General features: G+C 30.2%; 1 protein-coding gene across 3 annotated transcripts in view; it reads right to left on the bottom strand.

Moving 5' to 3' along the window:
• The window catches only part of LOC134687435 (dystrophin-like), a 201,749-nt gene that overhangs the window by 177,271 nt on the left and 9,128 nt on the right, over positions 1 to 15,350 (bottom strand). For 2 of the 3 annotated variants that reach the window (XM_063547729.1, XM_063547730.1), the window contains exon 4: positions 8,638 to 8,794. In XM_063547729.1, coding sequence (XP_063403799.1) covers positions 8,638 to 8,734 — 97 coding nt within the window. In that variant the 5' untranslated portion in view covers positions 8,735 to 8,794. Of the gene's footprint in view, positions 1 to 1,758; positions 2,443 to 8,637; positions 8,795 to 15,350 lie in introns of those variants that run through there. The other variant, XM_063547731.1, reaches the window with a different exon arrangement.

Genomic DNA, 15,350 nt, shown 5'->3' with positions numbered 1-15,350 from the left:
TCTAAACTACCAAGCAATGCCTTTAGATAAGGAACTTGATACCTGATAAAGTCACCTTTGATGTTAATATGCTAATTTAGAAATTGATTATCAAAATTTTAGACCTGATAACTAATTTTGAAACAGATTCTCAAAGAAGTTTTAAATTTTATTGGAAAGAGAAAAAAAAAACATCCACACAATCTATAAGTTAAGTAAATGGCATAGGCAGTAAGCAATTCAATGATGGAAACAAAATACGAAATGTAGACTTATATATATAGTCTTAGACTGAAACTTGGAGAACAATTCCTTTTGATGTGTTATTACCAATTAAAATGCATGGACTGTAAAAAATATAAGCCATTACGGGAGATTGGTTCCAAATAATATACACTGACAAGACAGAATAGTGTAAGGCCAATATGTCAATTAGCAGGATAACTCAACTTTATGTTTGTAGAAAATGCTTTCCCAGGGGATTAATGCCTAATAATTTTTCCCTCAATGCACTTAAATATTTTCTCACTGAGGACCTTAAGAGTATTGGAAGAAATAGAAGTGAGAATTTTTCAACAGAAATAAAAAAAAAGTATATTAATTTATTCATGTGTAATAAGTTTGTATTGCATTCATTTAGTTTTTTCTGTGAATACTATCATAAAAGACTTTATTTTCAAGGCAAAATAACATTTAAAGGGGCAAATTCTCCTGAGCTGAAATCTTACTGTCCATACAAAATGACATTAACACCATCTCTCACTATTTCTGATCAATTACTATAATTCAGATTGAGTCAATAACTGTTTCTATTATTATTACAGTACTGATGTGTAATAATCAGGATTCAGGAGACAGAAGTGTCAGCTTTAATTTGTTAAGTTCCTGAGTGTTTATCATCCAACATATGGTGTCCGCATTTTCTAATGAGATAATTTCCTATTCTTACTTAAATCTGTTAGACACAGTAGCAGATGTTCTAACATTGAATATCCAATTTTAGTCATTTTTTCATAAATTCACAATAATAAATATATATATCAGCCAATAAAATTGTCTGTCGTACAAGCCAGGTGTATAAAGTTACAAAAGATTTCGTCACTTTATCAGTCATAAAAAATGTTTTGATAATAAAAAGGAAATATTGCATAAATCCAATTTCAGTAATCTGCATTTATGATTCTATATATATAATATAAGGATGAAAAAGTATTTAAATGCAGTTCACATGCATAATAATAAACTAATAATAAAAGAAACTTGAATTTAGGTCTCACAAAATTATATATACCATGTCCTGCTATATTTCAATTAAATTAAATACATGTTTAAAATGAACAAAACACCCATTAGTCAAAAGTAAAGTATACTGGATCATACAAACTGAAATAACTATCATATCAGGGTTTATATGATGACATTGTAATTTTTGTCTGCCAAGTTGTATATTGATTGAATTATTTGAAAACATAGGGCAATTATTTAAAAAAAAACAACACTTTTCCTCACAGATGTACCTCAGCATTTTGGTTCTCATACAACCTAAGTAGGGTTAGGACAGCTATTTTAATTTAAGTGTATGGGCTTCTATCTGTTATTAGCGGCATTCAAGGTTTGGGTTTATTGAATTTTGCTTAAATTGCTAGCAACAAAATCTTAACTGGAAAACAAAATTTATCTTTTCAAATAAAGCTTATGAAACCAATTCTGCTTGCAATATCTGTTTGTGTTCTTTCCTTTATTCATATCCCATTTTTATAAATAAAAAGTAGACCTTACCTTTAAATTTAAGATATTTAGAAGTAATATCATTCCTTGCCATCTTTATATGCTCATGTTACAATAATCCACAATAAAAAATCCATATAATATGACACACAAAATAGCATTAATAAACATCCAACAGTATTAATGGTGCAACAATCACTTCTAGAGATGTTATTATTCCTCACTTAAAGCCTTCCTTCTGGTCAAAACACTGATCGATTATATGTGACTTAATAACAAACTGGCAAAAATGAACAATGCTGCAAATAGCTCTTGCGTACCATGGGTGTCACTGAGCAATTTGAACCCACTCAACTTGTTTCAAAGGTTCTTGTCTTTAATATCACATGAGTTCTCTGTTTACATTTCCTTTGCATTAAATTAAACGTTTAAATTCATAAACTCTATTGACATTTGCTTAAGTAAATTTACGTAGCAGTGAACTTTCAATTGGTTCCCGTCACCGAATAACCGCTGACGTTCAAACAATTTTAAAATTTACAACATCCCATAAAATTTTGCCAGTGTTATCCAATGTTACATGTATAGTTTACTACATCCAAGATTTTGATGAAGTATGGTAGAGGCTATTGATTCACACACATGACATGTGTCCTAGTCTTGCTTTGTTGTTGAATACAAGCCATTCATACTCCCGCTATCTTTTGTTTGGGGACAATCTCAAAATGAAAAAAGAGACCAAAATATTGACAATCTGACTTTATGCTCCCTTCAACTTAATTAATAACCATTAGATTTTTATTGATTTTAGACCTCGTATTAGTGTTATCTCTAAATATTCAGAATTAAACATGAAAAGGCTGATAAAATAATTTTCTAACAATAAGATACCCAGTGTAAATAATGAGATCAACTCTGGTGGGACTTTAATACCCAGTTATATAATATTTGTGGCTTTTGAACAAATATACTATCAATCAAAAATTAACTTGTTCCCTAATGTGGATTTTTCACCTGGAAAAATGTTGACACAAAAGACTCTAATTTGAAAAATGCATGTTTAAAGTAATTGTGTTTAGAAAATGAAAGCCTGTTAAAAGTACTTTTGTACAATTGAGATTTTTATCAGAAATTTAGATGTAAAATTTTAACAAAAGATTTCAGTTAAATTGGTGTCAATTTAAAGCAATTAAAACCTAATCTCTTTGATTCATGCATCATTATGATATTGCACTTTTTCACCAAAAAAATAAAATAAAATTGAGATGGAAAAGGGGAATATGTCAAAGAGAAAACAACCCACCAAAGAGCATAATGAATATGTTAAATTTATTTTGTGAGTAGATGGAACGAATATCTAAAAATAAAAACTTCAAATACTATTATTATTCAATTTATCAAAGTTTATTTACAAAATCTGCATAATTTTTTTTTATCTTAATTTACAGGCACCTTCAATATTTATTGACTGATTAATAGATTGGATGATAGATGGCTTCTTAAAATCCTTTTCCTACCCATATTATAATAAATAAGACTCTGATAAAATTATCAGAATCTGTCTTTAATTCTCAGAAAAAAACATTTCTTTCAATGGAAACTAAAAAGTATTCTTTAAATTGACAGCCTCTGAAGAAGGTCCTTAAAGGACCGAAACCGGTCATGCTTATTATCATTAGGCGCTATTGTCTAGTAGTAACGGCATATATTTTCCTATATTTTATTCTTTAAATTGACACCTATTCACTGTTTGTTCTACATTTATATATCATAATTCCATATTCAGGACAACATTCTGTCATTTTCACATCTAAGATAACAAATCAGGGTATCTTTATAAAATCTCCTTTATCTAAAAATCTGAGACAAGTATGGTATATGACCAATATGACATGACACTATCTCAGATTATAACTTAACAGAAATGATATAACCTAGTTTGGAAAGGTCAAACAAACCACTGTTTACGTATTGGCCATCATACCTATAACAAGTTTTATATGGACACATACACAAACACTCAACATTTACAAGTTAAGATAGGAGACTTGTTTGCCACTAGACAACAACGTTCATATACATGAATTTAGCTAGCCAGTGTTCTCATAAATGTGTATGATTAAAGTGAATAGAACCAATAGTTTGTTTCGTTCTTGAGGTTAATTTCGATCAGGGCACACTTTGTTTTTCAGTTGTTGATAGTCTTAAACATTTATTGTTGAAATGTGCATCTTGAGCAGTTAAATTGGTGCCATTGACGTTTATCTAAAAAAGTTAAACAAACTATTCTTAAAGGTTTTTCTCCAATTTTTTATGGATCTATTACTAGTAATTCCAGGATTTCTTTCAAATTATTTATTTGTGAAATATTCAGATTTTAATCTCCTGAAATCTTATATACAGTGATATACCAGTATATTTCATTGCTTGCTTAGCAATTTTTTTTATAGATTGGTATCCATTTATAATCATTAAAAGTTATATTTGATACAAGATATATGATCAGGATAGGCATACTACGAAATGTTTCTGAGGGAGCTTACTTTGGGTCATAAGGCATGTGTTGAAGACCAATTGGAAGCCTTCTGTTGTTTCAGGGGCAGATCCAGCCATTTTTAAAAAGGAGGGTTCCCAACCCAGAGTAAAGGGTTGGTTCCAACTATATGTTCCCATTCAAATGCATTGATCGGCCAATAAAAAGGGGGGTCCAACCCCGGACCCCCCCCTGGATCGGCCACTGTGTTTTATGCTCTTTGATACATTCCCCATTCCATTTTCAGTTTTTTTGTAGAAAGTAGGATATAAAGACTTTGTGTTCATAAATAATTGTGACAAATAGACATGTGAAGGGAATAAACTATCTTCTATAGCATTGTATAGAAAATGAAAAGTTTTGTGCATGAATATTTTAGCTCTGCTTTATGTGTTTATGCTATCTCTGGCAACACAATACTTCAATGTGTTCCTATGGACTGAAACTATTCTGACAATTTCATCACCATTAACATTTACGATGCAATTTTTTAGTTTTGTACATTTCCCAGAGCAACTGTAACAATTCGCATGAAACAGTCAACAAAATTAGAAAACCATGTTAAGTCCAACGTAAACATAATCTGATGCAAAATTAAAGATTGTTGTTAATTATTTATACAAGGAATTAGAAGAAGACTGATCATTTAAATAAAACCTTTTACGGATGTTATCTTTAATACCAGAAGAATCAATACTAAGAGTTCAAAGAGAGGCTAATTGGGTTCTGTTGACAAATCTTTACATGCTCCCAAGAGTAAATGAGACAAATTTAATCAAAAACTGCATGAATTCTAAAAAAATGTCCAAAGCAAACATGTCAAAAAACACAATGAAGACAAATTAGTGGCAAATAGAAAAGGTCTCAATACGTTTTTCTTTGTAAATTTGTATAAGGTTCCACAAAAGTATTTGGACACAACAAATTAACTATAATATAGCCAACACAAGGACAAAAATGAAAGCAATTTCTTTTATAACTCATTTCTTATGGCTGTACTTTCTCTAAGCTTCAAATTCTATGTAGGAATGGTCCTAGACTAATTCTTTAATATTTTCTATCCACTTTAGTTTATATTCTCAAGTCCCACTGTTATTTTTTTTACATTTTGAGAATCACTCAATTAAATCGAGTCAATCTAACTACATTTAATATAGCTTAAATAAATACAAATAAAAATATTTTCAAATTAAAGTCTGCTTTTTCAACTGGAAATTCGAAATAATAAATCCATAAAATTTCAAAATAAAATGTCAACGAAACATAATGATGTGTAATGAGGTCATATAAATCAAATTAACTTACAGATTTCACATGGTTTTTAACAAAAGAATGAAAATTAAGTCAAATACTATAATAAAGTACATTTTATTGGGTAAACTTTCATCGCAAACAATTAAAATTTCTAAACCTTCCATTCCAATATAGGGGAAAAACAAACAGATTGTGGCATGTATATCATCAAAAGGCTTATTGCTTACAAATGTATACCCTGCATATATACCTATATACATTTGACTGAATCGACTGAATATTGCAATAAAATAATTAGCTAAACAAAAATAATACAAGGATGTAAAAAATATTTTATGTCAGTCATATTGAAAAAGCAGTTTCCAACCTTCACATACAAATAAAAAGAAGGGGAGTGGGGAGAGTGTTCCAACCCCCAACCCATCTGCAGACATTTAAAAATTTGACCCTTCTCTTACTTAAGGATGTTAGGCTTCATATATGGTTCAGGTTAATTCTAGGTTGGTGTTTTAGGATTGATAAATAGGGTTAATGTTAGAGAAATTAGAAAACTTGGTTACAGATTCCATGAGGTTGTGATTTGTAACATAGAACTGTTAACTACAGAAAAAGGTACAGATCTGCCAAAAATTATAAAGCAGTTTAACACCCTCCATCCCCTTTTTCCTTGAATTAGCCTTAGGGAACACAGATGAAATGTAAATGTGATAATTTTATATTCAAACATGTTACAGATAACCAAAGCTTGCCCCTGAAATTAAATAGATAAAAATGCGATTCCAGATTTCAGTAACCTGACTGTTCTACATTTTTCTTCAATATAATATTGAAATTCATTTTAAAAGAAGAAAACTTTAATTATACATCTTGAATAACAATAGCAGTACTCCAGTAGCCCAGTATTTTAACACCTATTCATGTGTTTTATGGTAAATTTAATCTGACAGTTTACACCTAATCCAGGTTTAATTAACCACATAATTCTACCAATGCTACTGTTCCTCAAGTGATTAGAATAACATTACAGTAAAAACTGTAGTTTTGACAGATAATGGACCCATCGTTTATAATGATCCCTCGCACTTACTGGAAATGCCAGAAAACTTGTTCAATGACAAAGTGGGGAGAAATGAGTGTTTCAATTTTAGTTTTCATCCAATTTTCCTGTAATTAGCCAAGTGGTCTGATTAAATCTGTTTACTATATAATAATTTGTAAATTGTGTCATGCATGCCATTTATCTTCCTAAATCACAAAATACAAGACAGGGGCTTTTCCTGACATGTAATTACCCTATTGTAGTATTAATTTGTCTAAGGGACTGTCAGTAAGCTGCATGATTTTTGAATTTGCTAAACATAATTCCCCATAATTGGTAAGCCAAGATTGGCATGTATTCTATCTAAAATTGAGAATGCAGAGTTTCCTTTCTTCCTTTTATTTAGATTTTATATGAAAAACAAACACTTTTCTTGTTTTAGTGGAAAATAATCCTACCTTCAGACATATTAAAGCAACAGGTGTTTAGACAGACACATTTATCATAATAATGTGAAAAATGACCTGAAGATTAAGTCCACAGTCGGTGCTTTGTACTTTTATTTGGTCAGCAAACAACCGACTGTTTTGATCCTATACTGTACACATTTAATACAATAGGTGAACACTTTCAGTCTACATTGAATGATCACTTAATTAAACCATTTGTCAAACAGCATGTTAAGATAGATGTTTAGCTAGGAAAATCAATATTAAAAAAAAAGGTAAACTTAAAAAATTTCCAGAGACTTGTATGTTAATCTTTTTATGCACCTTTGATAATAAACGTATTTACACTTTTGGTATTTAGCTGTATCCTGCCTCCGAATGACCTTAGATCAACTCCAAATCACCTTTTAACGTCAAGCAACAATCACTTTTAATTTGTGACGTCAAATATTTTAAATTATGATGTCAAAGTTTACGGGAACCTGTGTGATTTTACGTAATGGCGGACAAATTTGCATACAAGTGTAAATACGTCTATTAAACTATACAAATTTAATAAATGGTACAAATTAACAATCAACCTTTTGGAAAAAAGTCTTTGTTGAAAATTCAAAGTCAGATGTACCCAATATTTCTTTTCAAGGTATGTGATGGAAGTTTTTTTTTTTTTCTATAGTAATTATACTAACGTGACGGTACCCAAATTGCACCTATTTTGACAGTTTTTTCACATACGTTTTTTTTATGATCAAGAAAAAAATGTCCATACTGTGTTTATTTTGTAGCCCTATCCTTCTTTAATGTATAAGTACACCGATTTGATTTTTAATCCATATTGAGTCATAAAAAAATGGGTTTGAATCAACTTCCAACTATCCATGATTCTGTAATGAGGAGTACCCAAATTGCATCCATGCTTAAATTCACATCGTCAAAAGTCTAATGCGAGCTTCTGTTTAATATCTTCAAATATTTTGAACAACTGGATATTAGTCCATGCTTACTCTTCATATTTTACGAAATGGATACTTATAATATATTGTATTTGCTAATTTTAAAAGATGACATTTTGATGACGTCACATGGTGATTTTGCTTTTTCAGTAAACAGTCCATCTGTTGATAAATACTGTGAATGTTTTTTGTATATGTTTACCTATGTTGAAAGACGTGCATAGTATCAAATCATAAAAATACAAATTGTTTAGTCTCTAGGAAATCTTGTAAAATTTCCGTTGCTATTTTTTCTAAATAGGTGCAATTTGGGTACTCTGTGCAATTTGGGTACCCTTACGTTATCTCATTATTTCTTTTCTAACCCAGAATTATTGTTTGAGGTTAACATGTATAAACAAAGAAGATAATGTCATCTACTTCCAATGCACAATTCATGATGGTGACGGAGTTTCTCTAACTGATTAGTGTTTCAATAGTTATCAAAGGTACCAGGATTATAATTTATTACGCCAGACGCGCGTTTCGTCTACACAAGACTCATCAGTGACGCTCATATCAAGACCACAATGGTGATGAGAAACTTCCTAACTCATGGAATGATTGGCAGTGATTAGGAAGTTTAAGAATTTGATGCTTAGATCTTTTATGAGACAACTCTGAGATTTTCCTCAGATTTACCTTTATTTTCCTCATTTTTACCTTTATTTTCTAACATTCTTTGTTTGACCGTGTCCTCCTCCTCTTCCTCCTTAACCTCCACCTCCATTTCAACATCTTCACTGTATTTAGCAGCCATTTATCATGAAATTATTCCATAAAATTAATCCACATTATTTAAATCCATTTACACATATATCTGAAAAATAAGTTTCATTCATAAAAATTTGTAAATCTTAAAAAGCAGCCAAAGGGGGATAACTCTGATTTTTTTAAAGTTTAAAATTAACAGAAATTTATTACTAAATTGTAAATTTTACTACCTTTATTAATACTTGAGTTTGTATATCTTGCACCCAAAATAATATCCCACCATTGGGAAATTTCTGAGATAAAGTAATTCATAATGTTTGTTGTCCTTCAATAACTTTGTGTTGAAGACAGATGGCTTAATTTCATTCATTAACAAATTTTGAAGCTTTTTTTTGTGAGGTCACATATCTTGTATTGAAGACCGGAAACTGACCTTTATGCATTTTTCTAGTTTTATTGTGTTTTAGGCTTAGTAAACATTAATGTTTGTATTTATACCAATCTGGTATATAGCCAACTCTTGTTCTGCTTATTTGCTCAAATGTCAAAGTTCATTCCAGATATTCGTAACCATTTCGTTTATCATTACTCATGCAAAGAGTTATATTTGCAATGACAATAATGATACTTGCAACATTAAATCTGAGAGTTGTAATATTATACAAATCCTCTCAAAAAAAAGAAAAGAAATATGATAAATACTATAAAACTCCTGTCACTTTCAGCTCATTGGATTTCAAATAAATCTGTTTATAATTTTTTTGCATGTAATACATATGCATCACATTGTAAAAAAAAAAAAATGTCCCAAATTCCAAAAGAAAAAATCCAAAAACTTGCAATGCCTAAAAATAGTCAATGGCACGTACATACCTACAACCTTTAGGAATTTAACAATCCAATGTTTCATTCATAAGAATCTTTTACTCCACATGTTTTCTGAACTTAAAGGTCATTTATTTATCCATCTGGACAATAATTACAGTGAAACCTCTCAGTACTGAACATTTTATTTCCATTTAAGTTAGAAAGAATCATAAACCAGTTCTTGAATTAAAATGCATAAAGGAGGCACATCTGTATAACATTTAACTTCTTTAATCAAAATCACTGTCCAAACTTGACCACATATTTGATACATTCACATACTATGATTTCACTGTAAATTAATTATCATGACTTGACAATAACGTGTAATCCACAATAAAAACTACATGCTATAATGAAATAACTATACAATAATTATCAATTATTAATTACCAACAATCATTGTAAACTATAAATACTTTATGGATAACTAATTTGTCAAACATAATCAAGCATAAGATTCAATTAGATAGGAAATATTTTTGTCTGTATCTTATCTCTGTCATGTGGAGATGTGGACTAGATGTATAACAAGTACTAGGGTCAAGGATTTATAACAAATACACATCCTTGCTAGGGTGCTTATATTTGATGTATCTGAAAAGCACTCTCAGTCTGTTTTAAACATACACAGTAAAGTTGAATTTTATAGTGTCATTATTATGTTAAAAAATAAAATACTTGAACCAAAAACAAGTTATTCTATGATATCTTTTTATACTCATTTTTAATATGCATTATCATTGTACTGATTTTCTCCCAAGGATTTCCTCTAATTCTTCATATCTTATGTGTCCGATTTTTCCAATTGAATTACCCAACCCCTATTATATGCTTCATGATCTCAGAAAAAAAGACCTTAAAAGGACACTTTTTAATTGCTGTTCTCAAAGATACTATAACTACCGATCTCAACTGTAAGTGGATGTCTGCCCACTAGACTATTCTTAATTCATCAATTAAATTGTGTATTATTGATAACATCTTAACTATCCAGTATAGCGTCTCACTTTGAAAAAAAGCCTGTCACCCATCGTCTTTTGGATTTGGTTTTACAGTATTTACAACTTCAATAAAACTTACTAAATTTGTTTTGGTCTCGTCATTTAATAGACTTGATCATAGAACAACATGTGACCTATTGTTATCCGATTGCTCCAGGTGACAAAACAAGACAGGTATATTATCAATTAGCGTAAATAAATAATCACATATAGTCTGCTGTATCATCCCTACTGCTACATCGTACCTACACCCAAACAAAACACTCTTGTATCTATTCTTTATACAACAAAAAACTACACTTTATTTTGCATAGATATTTGACAGCATGTACCATCTGCAGAAGTGAGGTCAACTTTAATTTGGTTCCTAGATTAAAGTGCTATTGATTACAACTTTTTTTAAATTGTTTGACTGGTTTTAGTTTAAATGTCCTCCTAATAAATTGCATGTATGTTGTTTTCTACTATAAACCTCAATTTACATGGAAGTTGAATATGGGGGGTTGGGGGTGGGGGTGGTGGTGGGAATGAAGACCAATTTAACACTTTTACCCAATTGTAATGAAATTATGAATACAAGAACCAAGAATCTTACAAATGTTCCGTATCACCAATGAAAACTGAAGTAAGCAGCAAACCAATATATCTTTTACAAAATACTCAGTTGATCAGAATGCAAACATAGTTTTAACTATCATACAACATTATACATCTATTATTATTTGGATAAACTTCAAAAGTTTGAATATACATGTACTATTCTGAATCATATTTATCCTATGGTAATTGAAACCAATTGGCTTTTAATCTACTGTTCTATTTCCCTTTGACGACTTTTGACCTACCAATTAAATCATGGAACCAAAAACCTTCATGTCAACAAATACATCTTTAAGGGCTCTTATAAAACAAATCAAGTTTCACAAATCTCTGTTATACAAGTTTCTTAATGGTTAAATGTGCTACATTGCACAATTTTTCCCTTGCAGATTAAATTTCACAGACATCAAGAACAAATCTAAAAGAAAACAGAAAACTGTAAACAGTGTATTGAGGATTTAACCAATTCAATGAATGTCTACTTCATTCACAAATAATCCTTAGTGCGCTGCTAGTGGTGTGCACAATGTTACATAATCTATTTCATTCTAAGTGAGTAACGTAAATATCAAGATGCACCACATAATCTTTACAAACTTCACTGCACATTGGTGGACATCATTTTTTTTTCTCAATACAAGTCATCTACAAACCAAGTTACATTTTACTAAACTTACACAGCAGCTCCATATTCATTAATTGAAGACAGCCTTTTTCAAAATTTAAGATATATGATTTTAAAGTTGTGTCTTATGCACATTTGCACCCTCCCTCCCCCACCAAAAAAAAACCAAGAAAAAAACCCCATACTAACAATATTTACTTGACCTAAAATTCAATTGGATTTTAGCTGGTACAATCATTGACAAAGATTCCATGGATTTTAGCTGGTACAATCATTGACAAAGATTCCATGGATTTTAGCTGGTACAATCATTGACAAAGATTCCATCAGTAACTTAATTGAGATGAAAAATGGACATGTAAGTTTGGAAATCTCTGTTATATAAGTTTCTTTTATTAAAATGGTTAAATGTGCTACATTGCACAATTTCCCCCATTGCAGATTAAATTTCACAGACATCTAGAACAAATCTTAAAGAAAACAGAAAACTATACCACTACTAATGTAAACAGTGTATTGAAGATTTAACCAATTCAATGAATGTCTACTTGATTCACAAATAATCCTTAGTGTGCTGCTAGTGGTGTGCACAATGTTACATAATTTATTTCATTCTAAGTGAGTAACGTAAATATCAAGATGCACCACATAATCTTTACAAACTTCACTGCACATTGGTGGACATCATGTTATTTCCAATACAAGTCATCTATAAACCAAGTTGCATTTTACTAAACTTTCACAGCAGCTCCATATCCATTAATTGAAGACAGCCTTTTTCAAAATTTAAGATATATGATGTTAAAGTTGTATCTTATGCACGTTTGCACCCCCTCCCCACCCCCAAAAAAAACAAAAGAAAAAAAACATACTAACAATATTTACTTGACCTAAAATTCAATTGGATTTTAGCTGGTGCTTCATAGACAAAGATTCCATCACTCACTGATTAGAAACTTCAATTGAGGTCAAAAATGCAAGTTTGGATAGCTATAGCCAAAAGCATAGGGTGTCAAACTATTGACCTGAGATTTATGTTTTATTTAAACATCATCAAAGGTCAATTGTCTATCAATATCTTGTATTTGAACCACACCAAAGGTTAATGGTTTGATAAAATACCTTGTTAACATTCACATTTTTTAGCCATAAGATAATTTTTTGCATAAAATTTCAACTTCCCCTGATAAGACAAATATTCATTATTATGATTAATCACATTATTAAGTTACCTTCAATATATCATCAAGAGAATTTTAAATCAATCAAAACAATACACATATAATTTTGTTTTCTTTCTTTTTTTTGACAAATTTGGGTTTTAAGTAAATAAATAAGCTCACGGAATTGAGTAAAAGATGAAAAAAGTCAACATCAAAGACTTCACCCCTCCCCCCACCCCTTTTCATATTTTTTTTTCTTTTTGCACTGCATTAACATTTAAACAGAAACAGAAACATATATTGAAATATAAGGACATGTGATGAGGTTGTCAGTGAGACAACTACCCATTCAAGGCTAAAGACAAACATGTGAAGAACTAGGAGTTACTACATAGCTTTAAACAGTGAGGGCCATCCTGAACATGCATGAAACATTTGCCACTGAACATTATGCAAATAACTAAAAATCAACCAACAATGAGCAAAATCCATTGAATGGTAACCATAAAATGCTCAATAATGACAAAATATGAAATAATTCAACATAGAAAACAACATCCTGACTTAAACTAACATAATAAACAAAATATCATTCATGGAAGACAGAAACTCTATTAATAGTAAACAACATCTATAAACTTCATTTTGTGTCTTCAAATGTTCATCAACTGACAATTTTTTAATATTATAAATTGATTTGATTCTATCACATGGATCAGTACCACTTTGTAAACCTCCTTAGTAGTCACCTTTAAGGGCATACGATACAGTTTTGATCCTGTATTTACAGTTTGCTGAAAATTTCCATATAGGCTAAATTTTGGTCTGATTAAATCAAATATGTAATAAAAAATATACCTTCATGTGCTACTTTTTCAGTTAAATGAGGTAGAAGTTTTGTATATTTGCTTAGAATTCAGATGTGTGGCCGTATTTACCCTCTAGAAAAAAAAGTAATAACTTTTTTGTTTTAAAAGATAAACACAAATTGCTTTTTGTTAAATAATTTGTAATTTCTGTATCTTATAAGTATCCTAACAATTTAAGCATTTTTTATTCAGAAATAACTCATATTTATCAAATGGTCATGAATTGAGAAAAAAACGTCATTTTTTGCTGTATATTTATCAACATTTAAAAAATTGCACTATTTACAGTTTTATTAAATTTTGTTCACATAATTTCAATGCAAAATGAAACAAAATGTGGTTTTAAAAAATAGGGGTCAATGCACTCGTTTTAAAATTAAATCAGTTTTCAAAGTGATAAAAATCAGTCGAAAAATGCATCTTTTCCCGATATGTCACAGTTTGACGTCGCAAAAATAACATTTTACGTAAGCAATGTCATTACCTCCCCTGTAACTGTATCGTATGCCCTTAAAGATGTAAATACGATCCTAAGCTTGTGTTTAGAAACCACAACATATCAGAATGACCTACCAGTCTTCTAAGCATACCTCATCATAAATAACTATACACATAGCTTACAATGGCTGTAATACAATCATGTAAATCATCAGTGAAATTGACATTTGTAAACTAATGACCAGCCTTATTGCTTTCAAACATGCACAAGAAATATACATCATTGGTTTAACAGATCTGACCAAGGGGTGTACACCTTGATACTGACAAGTGATTGTATGACCAAAGGTATGGTCATTAGTGTCAATGTAACCATATACCCAATAAAAAATCTAGAGAAAATTTGCGTTAAGTTGTACTTGGAACAGACACATGCATATACAAGTGTGGGCATTTTTAAACACATTCTAGATAAATGGTGCAAATAATAAATGAATTATACTAATAACTCAAAAATAACCAATATAAAAATGTTTAGGTCAGTGTATTGTTAGCCTTCAACAATAAAACCAGGAGCAAATCCCATACCATATACATTATATGAGTAGGCTATGGAAGGTTAAATCTGTATCCATAAAATATTTGAAAACATAAATCAACCTTTTTTCAAGATAGAGTATTTTACAAATACAAATGTACCATCAATTTCAGAAAGATAGTACATGTTTTGATTCAGCTATATATAATCTTTTTTTTTTTTTACAAAATATCTTCTACAATATTCTATTAATGCATGCATGAAAACCCCATTTTTCACACAGGTTAAGCATGAAGTTAAAGTGACATAACAAAGATAAATTACGCCAGACATCTTCATTATTACAACTTATGTGAAGCAGTAGTCAAAAGTAATGAATCCCCAGTCATTTATTATTTTTTTCTCACCAGAATGTACGTATCAACCTAAAAATATCTAGTGCACAAAAAACAATAGATGTGTTTACATGTCTTAGGTGTGATAAGTGACTATGCACTGGCATGGCACTTTGTTTGGTACCGTCTGTGCCACTTATTGGTCTAACAAAATGAAAACTTT

This window comes from Mytilus trossulus, chromosome 10 (genome assembly GCF_036588685.1).
Source record: "Mytilus trossulus isolate FHL-02 chromosome 10, PNRI_Mtr1.1.1.hap1, whole genome shotgun sequence".
Classification (NCBI taxonomy): domain Eukaryota; kingdom Metazoa; phylum Mollusca; class Bivalvia; order Mytilida; family Mytilidae; genus Mytilus; species Mytilus trossulus.
The sequence above is the reverse complement of the archived record's forward strand: the minus strand, read 5'-3'. Positions and strand labels throughout refer to the sequence as shown.